Below are 16,769 nucleotides of genomic sequence, written 5' to 3' on the forward strand. Positions count from 1 at the left end.
ACAAAAGTAGCAAGCATCTGGGTAACATCGCGGCCCAGTGTACCCAGGCTTGCGACTAGCTCAACGATTCGATATCAGGAGTGAGTACGTACGGTATACTTGTTCGTGTTCATTGTCGAACAACGTGACCCTCGGCAGCATGTTCGACCAAGCCTTCGAACATCAGACAGCAACCATCGATCCGAGTCTCGAAGCGAGTCAGCGACATGTTCGTCAGGTGTGTTTCTCGTGTGCATCACAAGATCTGGACAGAATATACGTCCACGACACGTCTTACCGTACTTAAGGCTAGACCTGATAGACATGAGATCGAGAGTGATGATCAGTAGTGTTGTTGGTGCAAATCGTAGAACTTGGAGCACGATTGGGCAGCGTGCGCGGACATAAGTCAAGTTGATGTCTCGAGATACTCTGTCAATGGGAGCACCCTGTCTTGGGTGCTCCCATTGACCGGACAGCGAGCCTGGACGGGATGTAACAGTTCACTCCGCTTGAGGCGGCAGAGGCCATGTAACGTAAGTCAAAATCACGGTGCTACTCAGTCCAGATCAGACGAGCTTCAAGTGGTGGTATGTAGCGGCCACCGGTAAGGAACATTAACATCATCAGGTCAAATGACTTCAACCCTTGTTTGCTCCAGCTGTGGCGCTGTGGCATTTGTCTGCGGTACATGTGTAGAGGAGAGACCTTTGAAACGAAGCGAACTCCGCGAAGGATACTCCTACAATAAGAACCGGTAATGAGTTGAAGAAAGAAAGAAGAGAACCGAGCGACGCCGACTCGAAGAGTTTGTAGGTGGAGAATCTTCGGCTCCCTCCCTTGGCAAGAGCGAGCGGCCAGCGTCATCGGGGATTAGGGTGTTGTTTCAGCTAATTCCGGAGGGATGATGGAGGAAGGCGTATGTCTTTGTTGCTCTTCTGGAAGGAGCCATGTGGGAGTCTGCCTCGAATTCACGCAGGACTCGAGTCTGCCTGATCTTGAGACTCATATCCGAGCACCTACTAATCTAGACATCCAAATTCCTTAGCCCCTACTCGCCCCATCGTCCCCACCGCCCAACACCGACTCCTCAAACCAAGCCTTCGCCACTGCTGGACACCGGTCTCTCTGCTTATACAGTAACTTGCCACCAAATACACCGAACATATCAGGGATGGCAGGATCCATCGACTATGCGCGTCTGCGTGAACAGACCATGGGCTCTGGCCTAGACGAGGAGGCGGTGACGGTCAATACTCGAGCCTTGATCGATAAAGTCTTGGCCAGATACTCGGGAGAATGGACGACGCTACGTGAGCTCATCCAGAATGCAGCCGATGCTCAGGCTACAAAGGTCTCCATCAAGTTCGAAACGCTACCCTCGCCGAACGTCCCCGTACCACCAGCCAGCGACCCGTCCGCCCAACTCAAGCACGTCTTGACCAATCACACACTCCAGAGATTACTCGTCTCCAACAATGGACAAGCCTTTGCTGAAACAGACTGGCAACGGCTGAAGAGAATTGCGGAGGGTAACCCTGATGAGACAAAGATCGGTGCTTTTGGTGTCGGATTCTACAGTGTCTTTGCCGACTGCGAGAATCCGTTCGTCAGCTCGGGCGATCAGACCATGGCCTTCTACTGGAAAGGGAACAGCTTGTTTACCAGAAGGGGTAGATTACCGAAGGAACAAGCTACAGGCGAGACGGCTTTTGTTCTCGACTACCGCAACACAACCTCTCCTGTACCCAACCTGCTATCCATCTGCCAATTCCTTGCTACCAGTCTCACATTCGTCGGTCTGCAGTCTGTTGAGCTATGGATTGACGGATGGAATATGATCACCCTCAACAAGAAGATGGCTCCGTCAGCTGCTGTGGCCATCCCCAACGACATCAATCCAAAGACAAAAGCAGGACTCATGAAGATTGTTGGCGTAGAGTACCAGAATGCTCAAATTGACGCGACATGGTGCAATGTCATCGGGTGGACACGTGTTGCCGGTGCTCAACAACAGCTACAGCCATCCTCCTCCGAAGCACCGACCCAGTCATTACGAGGTTTCTTTAGTCGTTTTGCTTCAGCCGCTACTGGTCCTAGTGCTGCTGCTAAACGTGCCGCCAAAGAGGAGGAAGCCGTTCAAAGGGCTATAGCCGAGGATCTTGCAGGTTCGAGCACTGCCTCGGTCTTCTTACGGATAAGTACCGTCAATGTGCAGACATATGTCAACAAGAGCTTGTCTGCCGAGCTTGAGCGTGCCACAAAGAAACCTCCGCCAAAGCACACAAAGATTGCCATCTTGACATCCTCTTACGATGAGAGCTCTGTATCTATGGCCACTTTCTCAGGCTCATCATCGGGCAAAGCTTCTGAGATCTTCGCTTCTGTACTTCCTAGCAAGAACGGACGTGTTTTCATTGGTTTCCCAACTGCTCAGACGACTGGTCTCCTTGCCCACATTTCTGCCCCCTCCGTCATTCCTACAGTCGAACGTGAAAGTATCGATTTGAACGCGCGCTGGGTACGTGACTGGAATGTTGAGATGCTACGAGTCGCTGGTATAGCATGCCGCGTTGCCTATACAGGCGATATGGCCGAACTCAAGAACAAACTTGAACGTCAAATGATTACTTCCGGCAACAAGAAGGTCCAAAAGGAGGATATCGAAGCCGTCATGGCTTCGGCTATCCACACCTTCAAGCAGTACACATTTTCCGAGTCCACGCCTTCCTCCCAAGTTGGTGCCATCATCGAAGAAGCTTTCTGGACTTGCAATCAGAAAGGGTCCATTAACCTCTTGTCCACTCGTGGTGTGCTGCCCAGCTTCGAGGTCCGCGTTGCGACTGAAGACCTCAGCTTCGTTGATGGTATACCTGTAGTTCCAGATGAGATCATGGAAAAGGCCGCTGCTTTCATGAAGAATCTCAAAGAGTACGGACTCTTGTCTGACATCACTACTCATGATATCAAGAAAGAGCTAGAAGCCCGGGCCCTGGAAGAGAAGCAGTTAACAGAGTTGATCAAGTGGGCAACGGGCAAACTTAGTCGAGATGAGCTAGACGTGTCTGCTCTTCATTCGCTTTTTGACGGCACCGTCGCTACGATCGCTGAAGAATTCACCAGCACTTACCCTAGTCCGGTGTTACTACTGGGTAGCATTGACTCATTCCCAAATCCGAGCAAAGTACCTTCCGAGCTACCCGCATCATCGACAACCATTCCCTTCCGCTTCGTCAAGAACGTGCCCAAGAATCAGCTTGAAGCATTCGGATGGACCGAACTTCAGATTGTACCATGGCTACGGTACCTTATCGAGAAAGACGGCGCTGGTCTCTCCGCAGAACAAAGTGTTACCAAATCGCCTCAATTCTCTGGCCAAGTCCTTTCTGTCGTCTCGAAATCATGGGATGGTCTTAGTCAGTCATCCAAAGGTACTGTGGTGCAACTTCTCGAGCCAAGGACGGTCATACCCACCAAGCTTGGTATGCGCAAGCCAGCTCAGTCTTACTTCGCATCTGTGAAACTTTTCGACGACCTGCCGACAGTACATGGTCTTCAGGGTGTCAAGGAGAAATTTCTATTGCCTCTTGGAGTACGTAAAACAGTTGAGCTCTCCGTCGTCTTTGAAAGACTCATGGCGAAATCATCTGGCGCCGCTGAAGGCAAATGGAGCCATGTTGACTTGATCAAATACCTTGTCAGTGTTCAAGGCGACATCCCGAATGAAGACTACGACAAGCTACGTAAGACGCCAATCTGTCCCGCAGAATCTCAAGGTGACGCTAAGGCTACCGAGGGTAAGCTTTACAAGGTTTCTGATCTCTACGAACCACTGCCCATACTGAGAGAGCTTGGCTTGCCACTTGTGCAGTGGCCTGGTGAATTCCGAAAAGCCAGTCCAGAGTCCAAGTTCCTCAGTGTCCTTGGACTCAAGGCCTATCCTGGTGTTCAAGACTTGATTCTAATCATGACAAAGGCAGCTGCTGAAGGCGACTCTAAGCTGTACGAGAAGACTCTCCAATATTACATTACGAACCACTACGCCAATGGCTATCGCACTTTCCCGGTAGAAAAAGTCACAGTGCCCTTCCTACCACTTCAGGGTGGTGATTTGAAGAAACTTGCCATACCGACGCAGTGCTTCGCCAACAAGAGATCTGCTATCCTTGGCTTCCAGATTATTCGAGAGGATTTGCAAAAGCATGCAGCCCTGTTCAACGTTGAACAAAATCCTCCCATCACTATCTGTGCAGACAGACTCATGAAGAGCCCTCCCAAGAGTCGTACAGATGCTAAGGACGTCTTCAGCTATTTTGCAGGTCGACTCAACGAGATTGGTGCTTCCGGCAATCTTGCCGAGAAACTTGGCGAATCACGTATGATTCCAATCGTCAAGGTCGGCTCCGGTAGCGAGAAGAGTGACAACATCCGCTACACTGCTCCGAGAGCTTGCTTCCTAGGCGACAGCGCCACCTATGGCGAGATCTTTGACTTTGTCGACTTTGGTTCCGAAGCCAATTCGTTCCTGTTGAAGGTCGGCTCTAAGCATGAACCTAGTGCTCCAGAGCTCGGAGGCATGCTCGTTCGTGAACCCTCACGTTTGTTGGGTACTCTCGGCCAAGAGAAATATCTGAGCCTTTTGCGTCGTATAGCTGACAACGCAAGTGGTCTGAAGAACGACAAGATGCTCTGGGGTGCACTGAAGCGCTCTCCCTGTTTGCTCGCTGTCAAGGAGATCGCTCCTATCACTAGCAAGGTAACAGAGGACGAGCAAGACTACTTCGAGGAAAATGAAGCAGCCATCAAGGAATGGCATCTCGCCGTACCCTCGAGCATTATCCTTGTCGACGATTTTTACAGCTACCGCCTTTTCAAGGAGAGATTGCTTGCTGGTCCTCAAGAGGAGATACTCGAAAACTTGTATGCTGGGCTCGGAGCCACTTGGATCAGCAGCCTGATTGAAGACGACCAGCGCATGGGTGCTCTTTTGCCCGACCAATCTACGGCAGCCAGGCTACAAAATCTCATCGTGGAGCGTTGTCGATTGTTCCTACACGATCACACAGCGGACGCAATTCGTCACGATTCAAAGTGGCTTGAAGGTGTGCTTGCTGTCAATGTCGTCGGCTCGCTGACCTTGACCAAGACTCTGCGAGGATACAATGCGACATACAAAGAGAAAAGGACGGCTGCCCTGCACCGAGACACAAAGAAAGATGCCACATTGTTTGTGACCACTCGTCCTGACTTTTACGAGGTTGCGCGCGCGATCATGTCTCTTTTGCTCAAACGAGCAAAACAACAAGACTTCCTAGCTCTAGAGATGATCTTGGAGAGTGATTTGCGCCGACTGAAGACCAAAGGCTATAATGTAGACCGTATCCTGCGACAGAAAGCAGCAGAAAATCGTATGGCCGAGAACAAGAGACAACAGCAAATGGAGGAGGAGCAGAAAAGAATGACAGAACGAGAAGCTGAGTGGAATGCGCAACAGCAAACTCGGGCCATCGACGCACCTCACTCATTGCAAGCTACGCCCGAGAAGTCCAAGCCTGTACCAGGTGCTTTTGAGGCCTCACCTGAGACTACCCTTGCACAACGTCCCAAGAGAGGTACGGGCTTCTTCTCTAATCTTCAGAGGCAACTCGGGTTCGAGACGGGTTCAACGGAGCACCCTGCCGAGCAGCAACGTCAGAAGCAGTTGCAAGACACATCGCGTCCAGAGGCAGGGCCTTCAGATGCTCCGCCCCCATACTCTGAGAATCCGGGACAAGTTGTGAAGAAGTCGACTGTCAGCCAACAACCTGAAAAGATCACTCCGCCTCACCAGATCACTCAAAATCTGATCTCAGCAGTCAACTCCTCTCGTGCACACGATTCGTCCTCCCTCTTCTCTCCTCCTGCAGAAAACACGGTCAAGGAGACGCCATCCTACTGTGACTCGAGTCCTGGGCACGATCTGACGTTCGTCGGGAACACATCTGCAGGTGTCAAGATCTTCCTTGCCAACGCTGTCCCTGCATCGTCCAGAGCAACATTCTTGCAAACTCATGCTACGCAGTTGAATGCTTTCGCTGCTCTCTTGCTCGACGTTGGAAATGTTTTCCTTCTAAGACCACAATCCCTACACATCTACTACAACGAATCTGGTAGCAGCATCGCCTTTAACCGTCAGGGATCCATTTTCTGCAATCTCCGCTACTTCTTGCAGTTGCATTGGCAGAATTATGGCACTGCTGGAGGAGTTGGCAAGCAGGCAGCAGCAGTGTACTGGTACGTTACCTTGTGTCACGAATTGGCACACAACCTGGTTTCGGAGCATAGTCAACAGCACGAGTTCTATACTGAGAGCTTTGTGACTGAGTACTTTGGCAAGATGATGGGGAAATGCTCACAATATGCAGCAGAGCCACCACAAACTATCACTCAAGGTTGATTGTTCGGGATCATGTAGATTATCGAGCGGGAGTTCAGGAATGGTAGAAGCATATACATGGCGTTTAGAGTTGTTCATAGGTGGGACAGGATAGCGTAGATACCTAATAATAGAGATACATCCTTCAGTCACAATCTAGAGAAGATTTTGTTCATGTTATCTTGGTGTTATATGTGATCTGCGGCAGGTGCACATGGGGACCAATGACGTGGGGTCAATCTCGGATTGAGGATGTCACTGCCATGATAATATTCATCACAACGTCCATGTGCAAATGATCTCTTAGCTCCCGGAAACAAGACTTGCTTTCGATTCCACCTCCATGGAGATGTATGGAATGATGCTAATCTGATCGACTGCTGCGCCCGACAGTTTCTTTAACGCTGTGCTTCGCGCCAAGGAGTATTGAAACATGTGGCGATGGCTCATCCAATGATGCATCCTGCCAAGGTCTGCATACAATGCCATCTTGATCAGGTACAGATGATGCACAATCAAGTTTTGTATGCAGCTTGACTGTCAACCGCCGTCTGCAGTGCACCAAGACTTGATGGACCTTTACCGGCCGTTACAATGTGCTGTATAGATGTATGAGTTGCACTGCCTCGGGACACGCAATACTACATTGCCACACATCCCTCACCTATAACTATTATTATAAGAACAGACATTCAGCCTGCTTTGACACAGCCCAATAGTGCATCTCTTCAACAGATCTGGAGGCTCTTTGAATCATCAACCACGATATACTGGTAAAGGCTATAGCTAATATACAGCTTCATAGCCAGAATGTCACTGCCAAGTGTATGCTCGGCCTGGGAATACCGGGTAACAGGAAATGTCTGGTGGAAATGCCTTCGATGAACTTGATCAATCAAGTTCAGGCTTCGAGATGTCCAATTGGGTAGGCGGATTGGTGATGGGTTCTGTTCCTTCCCTGGCACATATAAGGGTGTATTGACTCGACGTATTTCTATCTTCGGTCACACGATTATGCTAGTACCTAGACCCTACTGTCGACTTGCGCTATGGATGTTACTATACATGATCCTAGGTGGCTATTTCTTCTCGCTTCCATGCAGTCCGTCACAATTGGCTCGCACACCCAAATACCTACCTACAGACTTCTCTCCTGTCAATGACACTTTACTGCATGACTGTTCACGACTCCCTCAATCTTTCTATCCAGAGAAGACCATCTATAACCTGAGATCGAACACTTCACAGGATCGGTACATTTTCAAACGACTACTATCCTCTGGCTTTGAGGGATCCGTCAGTATCTACAATGACACCACCACGAATCAAGAAGTCGCCATAAAGTCCTTTTACACACAAAGAAGTCCTCTCCGCAATTCTCTTCCAGAAGCAGCAATATCACTATTCGGAGAAACCAAATGGCCAACAGAGTTAGAATTCATGCTGTTGCACGCAAACCAAGTACACAAACCCACCACCACGATTAACGGCACCGTGAACATCCTTGATTACTTCATCCTCAAAAACGGATCATCACGGAAATGGCAACTAGTAACCCCGTACTACCACCACGGTACTCTACTCGATGCAGGCCCCAGATTTCTCCATCTCCTAGCCTTGCAAAGCAACTCCACAACCTCAGCCATGGATAGAATGTTCAGACCCTCCTTCTCCGCCCTTCTCAGCACACTCACAACCCTGCACTCCGTCAATTTCTGCCACGACGATATTAAACCCGCCAACATCTTCATCTCGGAAGATCCTCTTCATTGGCTCCTCGGAGACTTTGGCAATGTGAGGGAGAAGCAGCATGTTTACCATCAGAGTAAGGTCTGGAAGCAGCAGAATCAATGGGAGGATTGTGAGGAAAATGATGAAAGGAGACTGAGGATGGTGTATTTGTCTTTTTTGCGGAGTCTTCATAATGATACTGGGCAGTTTGACAGGGAGTTTTTGGAAAAGAGGGAGGGGTGGACGAGGGTGTATTGGGATTTTATGGAAAGCAATGGAGCGGCCCAGACCTCCGAAGATAGCGGATTGGCATGCAGGAGCGATGTGCAGGGGAGTAAGAGGGGTAAGGAAGTGCCACGGTATGCACCTGCTAGACTGATATTTTCTGCCAAACAGGCTGCGAAAGTGCAGGTGGATAAGGAGTTGCATTGTTCTTTCCGCACTTGGTCGGGACGATTGTTGGACAGGGTTGTGTTTCTGCGTTGATGAGTATCTATTCTGATGATAATGCACTCACGAAACAAGACTCCTGAGATCTGATCGACCGGCCTAGTGTTCTGTGTGATTGTATAGTCTCGATAGCCAGAATATCTAGGGGTTTTCAAGAAGTACGAACCAGCCTCTTGAATGTAAAAGAAGAGCATGAATGTTGATATCCACACTCAAGACCTAGTGTGTATGTAGCTGAGGACTGCGAGGAAGAACTCTCCATGAGCTATTGTGGTGTGCATAGCCTAACTGCCGAACGGAGCAGGTGCTCATGTATCGATCTCTTTTGTCTCCCTCATTGTGTCTCTTTCTCTGCTCGCATTGATCGCGTGTGCGTCATTTCCTCCTGTCATAAAGCTCTTCTGGCCGGTCTGGGACTGACCGAATTATATGGCTCTTTATTGCTTTCGGGAATGAGGACGACATCGTTGGTATTCGATTTGGTAGGACGTGACGGCGCGATTGTGCAAAGGTAGGGTCTGGTAGGCGGCTTGGATCAATGACGAGTGCGAGATGGTGTCTCGTTTCTGATTGATTATTCTGTCAGCTTCGTGTCAGGTTGCAATTGTGATGTACCTGTCTGTTTCGGCATGCGATGTCCAATTGTTATCGACTGTTGTCGAGACCAATCATCATATGTACTGTACGCATAGGCAGTGTGGGGTAATGGCAAGGTACAACGAGTGTCAATGCCTCGTGGATACAACTTATGTCCAGGCAATCGATTGGCAGCATCCACGGTTGGAAGAAGAAGTTTGGATCAGAAGATTGAGTAGATTGGGTATTTTGTTTTCATTTCATGTCCGTCATGATAAATTAACTATTTTGATATAGAAAGTAGATGTCGAGGCAACACACACATCAACAGATCAGCCAGCGATCTGTCTAGCGGGCGCAGTAACCACCGTCAATGACGAGGTCGGAACCAGTGGTGTAGGTAGAGGCGTCAGAGCAGAAGTAGACGTAGGCAGCCTTGAGCTCCTTGGCGTCACCGTCACGGCCCATGGGGATCATGGAGTGCCAGAGCTTCTGGGTCTCCTTGTCGACGAAGTCCGAGAGACCGGTGTCAATGTATCCAGGGGAGATGGAGTTGACACGGGCGAAGTCGCGCCACTCGTTGGCGAGGGAGCGGGCCATGTGGATGCAGCCAGCCTTAGCGACGTTGTAAGAGGTCTGCTCCTGAGGGAAGTTGGCGATGTGACCAGACATTGAGGCAGTGATGACGAAAGAACCGGTCTGGCGCTCCTTGAAGTGGTGACCGACGGCCTTGGCGCAGTATGCGACACCGAGGAGATCGGTCTGAATAACCTCCTCGAAGGCGGAGATCTCGCCATCGAGAAGACCAGAGTCGGCGGTCTTGCCAGCGTTGGCGACAAAGGCGTCAATCTGACCGAAGTCGGCAATGACGTCCTTGATGAGCTGCTGGCAGGACTCGTAGTTGGCGACGTCGAGCTTGTAGGCCTTGGCCTTGATGCCGTACTCCTTCTCGAGGGAGGCGGCGTTCTTCTCACCACCCTCCTTACGGCCAGCGTAGGTAAGAGCGACGTTACCGCCCATCTCGGCGATACCACGAGCAGCCTCGATACCCATACCGCGGGGACCGGAGGCACCAGTGACAATGGTGACCTTGCCCTTCATGGACAGAAGGTCAAGAAGCTTCTCGCCCTTGGGAATAGAGATAGGCATGTTGATGTGTTTTGGGGGGTTGTTTGTAGAGAGGGGAAGATAGGTTTGAATGAAGAGAGGATGGAGAGAGAAAAGATGTGCAGGGGAACAGATAGCTATTTAAAAAAGAAGCTTCCAAGAGCGCATCCTTACCGCTCCGTGGGCTGAGGTCATATTTTCTGGTGAGGCCAGTCCTGCAGCTTCATCGTCCTTCTACGCTGACCTCATAGGCGGGGTCGTGGGGCTGAAGGTGGCCCGGTCAACGAGCCTCAACAGATACAAAATAGCATTGAACCACGCTTAGCACCCGCGAACTTGCAATTTGAATATACCGCAGTTGAAGGGCCGAATTGCGCTGTTTGTGGAACCCGATATCATGCAACTTTTTCGTGGCAGGCGGTGCAGATGATCCAATGGTGGGACAGGAAGCACATGGCCTTCGATGACGTTTCACTCGATCCCGCAAGCTCCGGTGTCATGCCCCGCCAAATCTCGATCTGCAAAGCTGCCACGGACGATAAATAGTTCAGCAGGATTGGACATCAACGATCGCGTTGTCCCATCGACGATGTTTTGCCAGAGGACAGAACTCACAAGAACATCATGGTAGAAGGTCCTTTTTTGTTATGAGAAGTTCTCCTTTGCCTCTCTGATCTGCTTTTCTCAAGCTCGAAGGTGATGCTGTTGTACGAGAAAAGGCGAGCTGCACTAGTGGGGACAACACAATTTCGTCGCCAATTCCGCCCTACTCCGCCCACTCGGGTGCCGCTAAACATGGACGAGCTACGTAAATCGAACGACTCAAGATTATTTGCAACACGTGTCCGCATTGGCGCTTCAACGGCGATATGGCTGCAATTTTGATTGAGCTAGACGGTTTGACAATGGACGACAATGGCCACGATTGTTTCGAAGTCTGAGTTTGAACAAAGGATCGTGCAAGAGTACGGCGACACGCAGCCAACACGAATGTTGGAGCATGCGGTGCCCCTGCATCATTCTGGCCGCAAGACACCCCAACTCCTTGCCAGTTCTTCTGTACAACCTGTGGCTGTTTCCATGCTCCTCGACTTCTCAACAACAGTCGGCATTCTGCAGCAACGGCAGCTGCACGAGCACCTCGCAGCACTTCTGCTTTGTAAAACCTGCATCGATGAAAGTGACCCTTTCGCTTGAGGGTTCCAGGAGTTTGCAACATACTCGAAGACTTCATCCAATTGGGACGATCCAGTTTCCAGTGGCACGACCTTATGTATGAGTATGGGGTGTCAGTAGCGCCGGACCCGGGCACTGAACTTAAGGCATGTGAAGTGAGCATACTGATCAGGTCAGGTCGAGAGAAGGCACATTGCGAGAATATTGGCAGGCTACTGATGAATAGAACCCAAGGTGCAGGAATGCCGCGACCCCTATACACCGTCGATCGACACCCACAATCCCTCCTCGTCCTTGGACATCAGACTACAGTCAAGAGTCAGGAAGATCATGTTGCTTGAACTGGGCTAGTGTCCTGGAGTGTTGCATAAAAAGAACACAGGAGATGCTCTGAGAACACCGGAACGTGCAGACACCAGCTTGGTGCTTCTGAGCTCCTACACTTGATACCAGAGTTTCTTCTGTCTAGGTACCTAGTCAGGTTATGGCTTGTAAAGATGCGTCAAGGATACAAGAATACACCAGATCGACGTTGTATTGGTATGCTGCATCCTGCCAGAGCTTGACTCCCGCACGTCGCAGAACACCTTGCTCACGATTGCCTCAGTGCAAATCAAACTCGATACAATCCACTGCGAGATCAGTGTCCCTTTCCCGCTCTCTTTTGCCAGCTTGCATTGTGACGAGAAGCTCCTGTCGTGCATCTAAGTAACCTTTCTAGTTGTTCGAAAACACTAGGAAGGCTCTTTGAGGACGAACAAGGATTGGTAACAAGGTGCATGCTCCACGCATTGTCAAAAAAATTCCACCTCTACGCGGCTGACTCGACTGCCGCTGGAGTACGCAACGCTTGTGCATCCCAAATATATGACAATGACGTCTAATGCGGGGAAGCTCACAATACAAGTATGCTTCACAGGGAAGGAGGGGCACAACAGACCGAGGGACACGACAAGCTCTCTGCCGCAATTCTTCGTAGCATAAAGTAGGTCACCTCTGCTCGCACAAGGTGGGTCCTGCTATCACTTTTCGCTACCTGAATCTATCATCATGGCCGCACCTAAAAGCACAACAAGCACTCGCTTGACTCAGATCAAGGACTTTCTGACCATGAACAAGACTGCAAGTCTCTCCATGCCATTTGACCCTGACTCAACCATATTCCCTACCCGTAAGGAGTTGCCTGATATTCCTGGTGCACCTGAAGGAGCTGCTTGGGTCTGGGGTGAGAATGACAATATCGGTCGCCTCAACCTCTTGACTCCAACTCGAGTTGCTGCCGCTGGAAAGGAGATCAAGAGTGGAGAAATTGTGCCCGTCAATCTTCCTCTCAATACGCCTGAGATCCCGGCCTTCAATCGTGAGGTCTTCAAGCATGAGATCAAGGTCCTTGCTGAAGATGTTGCTTATGATGATGTCTATCACCTCAACACACAGTCGGGCACTCAGTTCGATGGGTTCCGCCATTTCGCACATATTCCTTCCGGTACATTCTACAACAACACCAAAGGCTCGGATATCGTCGGACCAAGTGCAAATCACAAGTGTTCGATTCACCATTGGGCTGTGCATGGTATTGCTGGACGCGGCATTCTTCTGGACTATCGCGGCTACGCCCACAAGAAAGGCATCAACTATGATCCTTACGAATACTATCCCATCTCTTTCGAGGAACTCAAGCACTGCGCTGCTGATCAAGGCATCGATATTCGTCCAGCTGCTCAAGGTGGTGACATCAAGATTGGAGATATCTTGTTTGTGCGTACTGGTTGGGTTGAAGCATATCACAGCAAATCACCTGCCGAGAGAAATGAACTGGCTGTAAGACCACATGCGTTGGGCAAAGATGATGGACAGAGATTCGCAGGATTGAGCCAGGAGGAACGTATACTGGACTGGCTTCACGATTCCTACTTCTCAGCTGTGGCCGGAGACGCTCCTGCTTTTGAAGCCTGGCCAACACATGAGGGTAGATACGGCCCTGACATGAGATGTCGAGCACAAAGCTAACGCTCGGACAGAATACCACCTTCACGAATATATCCTTGCGCTTTGGGGTATGCCACTGGGCGAGATGTTGGATCTTGAGAAACTATCTCAAACATGCCGAGAGAAGAACAGATGGACTTTCTTCTTTACTGCCGCTCCTGCGAATGTCCAAGGTGAGGTTCTATACATGTCTACCTTATACAGTGTACTGACACGTAGTTCTAGGTGGTGTAAGCACACATGTCAACGGTACGGCAATCTTCTGATCTCTCGACACGATGATGGATTGATACTTGTTGGCGTTGAACAAGGAGCGTGCTTGCTTCGGCACAGGTGTCTGGGCGTTTCGATCAGCATGACGGTGGCTGTTAGCTGAGGATATGTACTATGTAAAATTTGATCGAGCACAATCAGCCTCTTTAGCTCAGTTGGTAGAGCGCGGCACTAGTAATGCCGAGGTCACCGGTTCGACTCCGTTAGGAGGCATTGTATTTTGTTCCCGGGCACAGCTCAACGTGATACCGTTTTGCATGACCGATCGACATGGCACCTCATTGTTTTATTAATGTGCGTGTCGTCGTGCGTGACAAAGTGAAAGTCTGCGGGAACGAGGGGAGATTTTGTCGAAGAGAGCTGTTCCAAAGCCCAGCTGCTTGTCCGGAGCTCAAAGACGCTTGGACCCCTTACACCATCCCGCAACTCCAGACTCTCTCCAACACATGTGTGAACCCGAAAGCAGCAAGCATCATACCAAACCCACAAACCTACCACTCTCAAGCCAGGCAACCACGTCCAAACCTCACAAGACACCACCACACTCTACCTCCTCACCGCGAGGCCACAACGCCAAAAACAATGAAACTCCTCCCCAGTCTCGCCCTGCTCAGCTCCACAGCAGCAGCAACATCCCTCCACCTCAGCATCAGCCCCTCCTCCGCCCTCCTCGACCCCTCCGACCTCCCTGCCTCCACCCACGCAACCCTCTACGGACCTTCTGGCCACCACTCCCGCGTGCCCCTCCGCATCGACAATACATTCCTCTTCCCCACCCTCAGCACCGGGGAATATCTCCTCGACATTTACTCCAGAGACCATGTATTCCCTTCTCTGCGTGTAGATGTTGTGGACGCTGTTTCCGCTCTTCCAATCGCCCAACCTGGTGATGGAGAGGCTGCGGTGGTTGAGAAGCCAGATACAGTGGTGGTGTATCTTACACATCCTGGCAATAAATGGAGTACTTTGGGAGCGAAGATTGCGTCGTCTTCTGCTCCTTTGTCTTCTGTGGAGGAAATCGTCAGAGTTTCTGTTTCATCACAGGGGAAAAGAGGTTTTTACGAGCAGAGACAAGGCTTTGATCTTCTCAGCTTTTTCAAAAATCCAATGATTTTGATGGGAGTGTTGAGTATGGGATTGGTGTTTGGAATGCCTTATTTGATGGAGAATAGTAAGTTTGCTTTTCCTTCTTTCTTCCCCTGTCCTTTTTGCTTTTGTTAGATACAAGGGGGGACGAAAAAAATGCTAATATGAAAGTTGCAGTGGACGAAGAAACAAAGGCCGAATTCGCAGAAATGCAAAAACAAGGTCCTATTGCTGGAATCGGAGGAGCCCAGACACAAAACACGGCACAGCAGATTCAAAACTTTGATCTTGCTGGTTGGATGGCTGGGAAGAGTGATGCGAAGAAGTAGAAGACTTTGATTGCAGCTTTTTGTCATTTTTTGCTGATAAGAAGGACGTTTCGTTTGAAGGGAAGAAAAAAGGTCATTCGAGGTATTGGGGGTTGATGAGATCGATGTGGCTGTTATAGACACTCCTATAAGATCCTCGTATACAACTTTTTGAGCAAGGTACAGAGTCTTATGCTGTGGACTTGACACGGGTACGAGACCGAACGTCATACACTCCTAAGTCCGGCCTGTATAACGTTGACGTCTTTAATTCCTGTCATCGCCAGGTTTACAATCATGAGAGCGTACCAGGAGAGTGGTGTAAAAGTGGTAATTTGTTTGTTTAGTACATCATGTCAGGACGTTATGGTGTCTTGTGATAGCTTATGCTTCAGCTTCATGCTCTTCTTCATGCATTTCTCTCATGTCTCGGACTTTTACGATCGCAGATCATGAGTCAACCTCCATAGACTCGCCTGCACCCTCCTGTTGTGCTGGTGCATCAGCGGCAGCGGCAGGAGCAGCGGCCTCATCGTCATCACCCTTGTTCTCAAACGTCGTGTCCAACCACTGAGCAACCTGCTGACCCTCATACAGGGTGAAGTTCTCCTCCAAACCACTGACACCGAGCGAAGTGTTGTCAACAGTAAGCTCCTTATCCTGAGGCAAGCTCTCATTCAAGGCACGCAGCGCATGCTTGATCAACTCCTCCCTACTGCTACCCTCAAACTCATCAATGTTGCGCTCGAGATAAGTCCTCGCCATCTGACTTCTAGCGCCAATACCACACGCCACCATCTCCTGAGTGATACCCGAAGGCTGGAATTCAAAGAGATGAGGTCCCTTTGCGTCGACACCCGCAACGAGAAGTCCAACACCGTAGGGGCGACGGCCGTATTGCTGGGTGTTTGTCTGAGCGCGGTCGGCGACGCGAGAGGTGATTTCGGAGAGCAGGATGGGGCGGCCGTAGGTCAGACGCGAGGAGAGGGATTGGGATTTCATAAAGTTGCTGAGGACACGGGCGTCGGAGGCGAGGCCGGCGAGGGCGAGGCCGTAGTGCGAGTCGATGGGGATGATCTTCTTTTGGTAGGATGAGAGTTCTTCGGCGTTTCTCTGAGCAAAAGCAGGTTAGTCTGGTGTGCGGATAGGTGGTATGCGCAGATGAGATGCTCATACCTTTACTGCGGCGAGGACGGCGTGTGTCTTGCTGACGATGCCGACGACGACGGAACCTTGCTTGACGGCTTCTTGGGCATATTCAACCTGGAAGATGCGACCTTGCGGCGAGCTGAAGTAGAAGAGAGAGTTTAGTGCTTGTTTAATAGATGGCGGGTCCAGGGTAGGCAACATACAAGGTGACGGAGTCGTTGTCGTAGTTGTTGCGGAACATGGCTGCGATGTGATGTGGAGGTTATGAAGGTTGGCGGAGCTGAGTGTACAAAAAAGGGCGAGAGCGAGAGATGGAAAATGCAATACAAACGACAGATGGGAGTGTGTAATCTGTCAGTGTTCAATGTTCTTGTTCACTCACTCACTGATGATGGAATGAGAGATGGCGGCCAAAGCTCCCCAGACTTTTGCTTGGCAATACCGACGCGCGCCTGCCGATCCGACTCTCCGCAACCAAGTCCAGCACCGTCATGCGCCGACAACGACGACGATAGTGATCAACACCGAGG

General features: G+C 50.3%; 6 protein-coding genes across 6 annotated transcripts; 4 read left to right on the plus strand and 2 right to left on the minus strand.

The window, feature by feature from the left end:
• The first annotated feature begins 906 nt into the window (after window positions 1–906).
• Window positions 907–6,556, plus strand: AUEXF2481DRAFT_36502 (uncharacterized protein). Its single transcript, XM_013492052.1, has one exon. It carries the CDS (start codon window positions 1,154–1,156, stop codon window positions 6,413–6,415), a length of 5,262 nt encoding a protein of 1,753 aa, XP_013347506.1. The 5' UTR covers window positions 907–1,153; the 3' UTR covers window positions 6,416–6,556.
• An 852-nt stretch (window positions 6,557–7,408) lies between these two features.
• AUEXF2481DRAFT_26415 (uncharacterized protein) lies at window positions 7,409–8,611 on the plus strand (the record flags this gene model as incomplete). Its single annotated transcript, XM_013491924.1, has 1 exon — window positions 7,409–8,611. The coding sequence occupies one exon, from the start codon at window positions 7,409–7,411 to the stop codon at window positions 8,609–8,611; it is 1,203 nt and encodes a 400-aa protein (XP_013347378.1).
• Window positions 8,612–9,368: 757 nt separating this feature from the next.
• Window positions 9,369–10,468, minus strand: AUEXF2481DRAFT_36504 (uncharacterized protein). The gene has a single exon (XM_013492053.1). The coding sequence runs from the start codon at window positions 10,298–10,300 to the stop codon at window positions 9,500–9,502; it is 801 nt and encodes a 266-aa protein (XP_013347507.1). The 5' UTR covers window positions 10,301–10,468; the 3' UTR covers window positions 9,369–9,499.
• A 2,016-nt stretch (window positions 10,469–12,484) lies between these two features.
• AUEXF2481DRAFT_2004 (uncharacterized protein) lies at window positions 12,485–13,689 on the plus strand (the record flags this gene model as incomplete). The annotated part of the gene is made up of 3 exons (XM_013491799.1): window positions 12,485–13,403; window positions 13,456–13,596; window positions 13,649–13,689. The coding sequence occupies 3 exons, from the start codon at window positions 12,485–12,487 to the stop codon at window positions 13,687–13,689; spliced, it is 1,101 nt and encodes a 366-aa protein (XP_013347253.1).
• Window positions 13,690–14,278: 589 nt separating this feature from the next.
• On the plus strand, window positions 14,279–15,111 carry AUEXF2481DRAFT_77043 (uncharacterized protein; the record flags this gene model as incomplete). The annotated part of the gene is made up of 2 exons (XM_013492158.1): window positions 14,279–14,867; window positions 14,960–15,111. 2 exons carry the CDS (start codon window positions 14,279–14,281, stop codon window positions 15,109–15,111), a joined length of 741 nt encoding a protein of 246 aa, XP_013347612.1.
• A 429-nt stretch (window positions 15,112–15,540) lies between these two features.
• AUEXF2481DRAFT_62441 (uncharacterized protein) lies at window positions 15,541–16,440 on the minus strand (the record flags this gene model as incomplete). Its single annotated transcript, XM_013492137.1, has 2 exons — window positions 15,541–16,203; window positions 16,267–16,440. 2 exons carry the CDS (start codon window positions 16,438–16,440, stop codon window positions 15,541–15,543), a joined length of 837 nt encoding a protein of 278 aa, XP_013347591.1.
• Window positions 16,441–16,769: the final 329 nt, after the last annotated feature.

This window comes from Aureobasidium subglaciale, assembly GCF_000721755.1.
Source record: "Aureobasidium subglaciale EXF-2481 unplaced genomic scaffold scaffold_2, whole genome shotgun sequence".
NCBI classification, from domain to species: Eukaryota; Fungi; Ascomycota; class Dothideomycetes; order Dothideales; family Saccotheciaceae; genus Aureobasidium; species Aureobasidium subglaciale.

What these genes read in the sequence shown, in the direction of transcription:
- AUEXF2481DRAFT_36502 (XM_013492052.1), top strand. Translation starts at nt 1,154, where the DNA reads ATGGCAGGATCCATCGACTATGCGCGTCTGCGTGAACAGACCATGGGC.
- AUEXF2481DRAFT_36504 (XM_013492053.1), bottom strand. Translation starts at nt 10,300, where the DNA reads ATGCCTATCTCTATTCCCAAGGGCGAGAAGCTTCTTGACCTTCTGTCC.